A 4,179-nucleotide genomic window follows, 5' to 3' on the forward strand; every position below is an offset into this window, starting at 1 on the left:
TCCCCCAACACAGTAAATATATATATATATATATATATATATATATATATATATATATATATATATATAATATTTCGTTCACACTTGCACAGATAGGCATCACCTTCTCAATGAATCACACCAGGTCTGAGGTCAGTGATGTCATGATAATATTTGATTGATTGAATCATAATTTTTTTAATTCTCAAGCAAGAATGAGATACGAGAGATGGCAGAAGGGCAATTAAGTATTTCCCTTTTCATTGCTTGAACATCCTTTCATTTTCATTGAATGATAAAAGAGCAGCACACTTTCTGAAAAACATCTTTTGTTTCAGTTTCGGACCAAAATGAGAGCGAGTCAATTTCCTTAAAACAGTTTTACTTTTGATACTACAATATTAGGAGACCCACCACAAAACACCTTTGAAAACGAACTGAATGGACACAAAGTATTGTGAGGCAGTTTTTTTTTTATTCTTTTGTATGGGGAACTTCATTGTAAAAAGACCATAAACTCTGCCCCAGCTTAACAACAACTATTGTACATTTCTAAATGTTTGATGCAAAGGCAAGGACAGCTACTGTTGCGATATATTTTATTCACGAAGACTGAGTAAAATTAAACCAAGCAATTTTAAAATAAAAACACTACTAAAATGATGCATAAGGTTAACGATACCAGATAATACTGAACTGTGAATAAGCAAGCAATTTCCCTAATTAAACTGTGACAAAAAAGGATTTAAAAAAAAAAACCACACAGAGAAATGAAGTTTGCTGTAAAGAAGAGAAATGCAGGGCAGAACATTTAGACAATTTTCAGTCTATTTTTGTCTTATTTTCAAGAAAAATATTTAAAAACAAGACACCGTTTTGCTTTTAAAAAAAAGTAACATTCTGACTTGTTTTCAGATAATATATCTTGAATTCGGTTTATTATCTTACCTCAACCACAGATTGTCTCTTGTTTATAGCGCAGATCTAACAATTTAATTGTCAGTGGGGTAAAAAAAAGAAAGAAAACATTTAACTCAAGATATATTCTTGTTTTAAATATGTTTAGATAGACTGGAAAACAAGAAAAAAAAAAAAAAATCTTTTTTTTTTTTTTTTTTTAACTTAGGACCGAGACCTTGAGCGGGACCGAGACCGGGAATAAGATCGCGAGCGTGAATGTGAGCGAGATTTGGATTTGGATCTGGATTCCCTCCGCAGATCAGCATCTGGTGGCGTTTGTGATCTGGACCGAGAATGAGCTCTAGAGCAATGCGCCCTTTCAGCCACACGGCCTTCATCGCCGCTCTTGGTTGCCTCCTGAGATCTGGACCCAGACTCTCTGGAGAGATCCCTGTCGTTTCCCGATTTGGATCGAGATCTGGATCTGGATCGAGAATAGGACCGATCTCTCTTGTTCTCCCGTTTTCCCTTTTTGCTCGGAGGGCTGCAGCTCGTGCTATTATCTCTAGCGCTTTCACCTCCCCTGCGAGCTCCATTACTGCTCTCCTCCATCCTACTGCTCCTGCCCTTCGTCTTCTTGCTGGTTGACCTGCTGCGTGATCTCGAGCCTGAGGCTCTGGAAAGGAGAGAAACCGTTTAAGAAATATACACCAAATCAATATATTTTAGCACCTTTGAAGCCACAAGAACTTCTATTTTTATAATAGCAATTACTGCCCTCTAGTGGACTCATACATCAAAACTGTACTTACACTACTGTCATAAGAGAATATAGAAACATGAATGTGAGAATTTGTAGGGACACACCTAAATGTCAAGTATATAAGAGCTGTGCATGCATGGCCACAAAATAAATGGCAAAAGGTGTTCCCTAGACGACCATTGAGTGCATTAACATGCTTAAAAAGAACTGCTGTACAATGTCCTATGAATGTATCTAATTGCACACAATCAACCACAGCTTTAAATGTTTTCTACAACACAAAGTCATATTTACTTTCTCTTCAAGTTCACATAGTGGATAAGTGAAGTCTTAATTCAGTTGTGTTTGCCTACCTTGAGCGGCTACTGGTTCGGCTGTGGCTTCGGCTCCTGCGAGACCTCCTGCTCCTGGAGCGAGACCTGAGGGATGTGTACAAGAAGCAAGACACTTTAAACACGTGTTCTCTGTGAAACTCTAAAGCAGCTTTTACTACAAGCAAAGTTTGTTTAGCCAATCACTAATTTCAGACATCGAGGTACATGACGACTCGTAACGAACGAAAAGTCTCACTTAATTATCAATTAAATGTCTCCCACTTTTACAATATCATTCAATAATAAAATTGATTTGTTAGCACCTGGAGGCGCTGCGAGAGTAGGAGCGGCGGCGTCTGGCACCAGGCCGGTCCTCGATGAGCCGGATCTTCCTTCCATTGACCTCAGTACCGTCCAGTTTCTCCAGGGCTCTTTTCATGTCTGAGTACTGCCTGAACTCAATGACCCCCTCGTTCTTGCGGCCCTTGTTAGTGTCGGCATAAGTCACCTCGCCAGCCTGACGCATGTAGTCCTGTGAATCCATGACACATTAGTGACTCAAGAACAAATCACTTACGTTTACAGGAATTACTTCCTAAATGCTTAAAATACATAATGGTTTAACCCTTGTGCATCCTTAGAGTCTTTGTTTTGTTTTTTTTGGTTGTGTTAATGCAAAAAGCAAACATTTTGCCAAAAATGTGTGTTCATTGGAATTTTAATATTTCACCATTACTTCCTTTCATAAACCTATTTTATACTAGGTACAAAACAAAAATATACTTAGGGCCTTAAAGGAACACTCCACTATTTTTGAAAATAGGCTCATTTTCCAACTCCCCTAGAGTTAAACAGTTGAGTTTTACCGTTTTCGAATCCATTCAGCCGATCTCCGGGTCGCTTAGCTTAGATCATTGAATCTGATTAGACCGTTAGCATCTCGCTCAAAAGTGACCAAAGAGTTTCTATATTTTTCATATTTAAAACTTGACTCTTCTGTAGTTACATCGTGTACTAAGACCGACGGAAAATGAAAAGTTGGGATTTTCTGGGCCGATATGGCTAGGAACTATACTCTCATTCCAGTGTAATAATCAAGGAACTTTGCTGCCGTACCATGAGTGCAGCAGGCGCAATGATATTACGCAGCACCTGAACTACTTGAACAACTTGAACAACTTTAAAAGCAGTGCTCATAGCCTAATTAACGTTACGCATTTTAAGTAACGACCAAGTGGCCAGTGGCAGACAGTGAGCATATGCTTGATCAATTTAGCCTTCTCAAATCATCACGACTTGACTAAAATAAAATCTATAGATATAAAACAGTTCAAGCATATAACAATGTTTAGACGTTAAAGCTAGCTAAATGTGCGCTGTATCCAATAGTTTGCGCAGAGAGTGGAAGCTGAAGCACGCTTTGCAGGACATCGAGGCGCCAGCGCGATCACTTGCATTTTTTTTCAGTGGATACACCGTAATTTTTGCTCATAAAGGTAAGAGTAATACGTCATTCTTAACTGTAAAGGGTCTACTTTTATTTGTGTGCACTCACAATATCAACAAAACGTTGTGCTTTTATAAAATAAAGAAATCAAACATGATGCGCTTTCTGCCGTCTCTTCAACAGGAGCGCTTCACAAAAATGGACCGAAACTCAGCGAATACATGCCTCACAGACATGATAAATATATCTATAGAAAGCTTTAAATTACTACTTAACGAAATAAAACATTCATTATGATCATAATCCGTAAAGATGCACTTCTCTCTAAAGGTGCGTCTAATGAAGAGATGGCGAGTCAGGATCGACAACTTCATCCTTGCGACACCGACTCAGAAAACACTAGTTTATTAGTAAATAATTCAAATATCTCCTTACTGTTTCCCCCTGACGCATTTATGGTAATTACTTTTCCCGATGCTTTGCAGCAAACTTAAGCCTATTGCGTGCATTTAAACGCAGAACTCTTCAGTTGCGCTGACTGCACGCATGCTGCTACTGCTGGACACTAGACACCATCGAGCACGGTCTCGTGTTGTTTCCACCAGCGCGGCAATCTTTTTTCATCACTAATTGATGGATGTCTAAAATATAAAAATAAGGAGAAGCCTAAAACAGGCCCGAGGCCCTGCCCTATGAACTATGACGTGAAAATTGTCCCGAAGCCCAGCCCGAGGGGCGTAAAAAAGTCGGGGGCCTCAGGGCTCTAGCTCTGATCT

The 4,179-nt window shown here is 39.1% G+C and overlaps 1 protein-coding gene across 2 annotated transcripts in view; it reads right to left on the reverse strand.

Moving 5' to 3' along the window:
* Positions 1-1,060: 1,060 nt before the first annotated feature.
* The window catches only part of LOC107569308 (serine/arginine-rich splicing factor 4-like), a 10,365-nt gene continuing 7,246 nt past the window's right edge, over positions 1,061-4,179 (reverse strand). For both annotated transcript variants that reach the window (XM_016255372.1, XM_016255370.1), the window contains 3 exons: positions 2,280-2,488; positions 1,996-2,061; positions 1,061-1,555 (listed from right to left, as the gene is read on the reverse strand). In XM_016255372.1, coding sequence (XP_016110858.1) covers positions 1,102-1,555; positions 1,996-2,061; positions 2,280-2,488 — 729 coding nt within the window. In that variant the 3' untranslated portion in view covers positions 1,061-1,101. The remainder of the gene's footprint in view (positions 1,556-1,995; positions 2,062-2,279; positions 2,489-4,179) is intronic.

Source organism: Sinocyclocheilus grahami, unplaced genomic scaffold, assembly GCF_001515645.1.
Source record: "Sinocyclocheilus grahami isolate Dianchi unplaced genomic scaffold, SAMN03320097.WGS_v1.1 scaffold1331.1, whole genome shotgun sequence".
In the NCBI taxonomy this organism is placed as follows: Eukaryota; Metazoa; Chordata; class Actinopteri; order Cypriniformes; family Cyprinidae; genus Sinocyclocheilus; species Sinocyclocheilus grahami.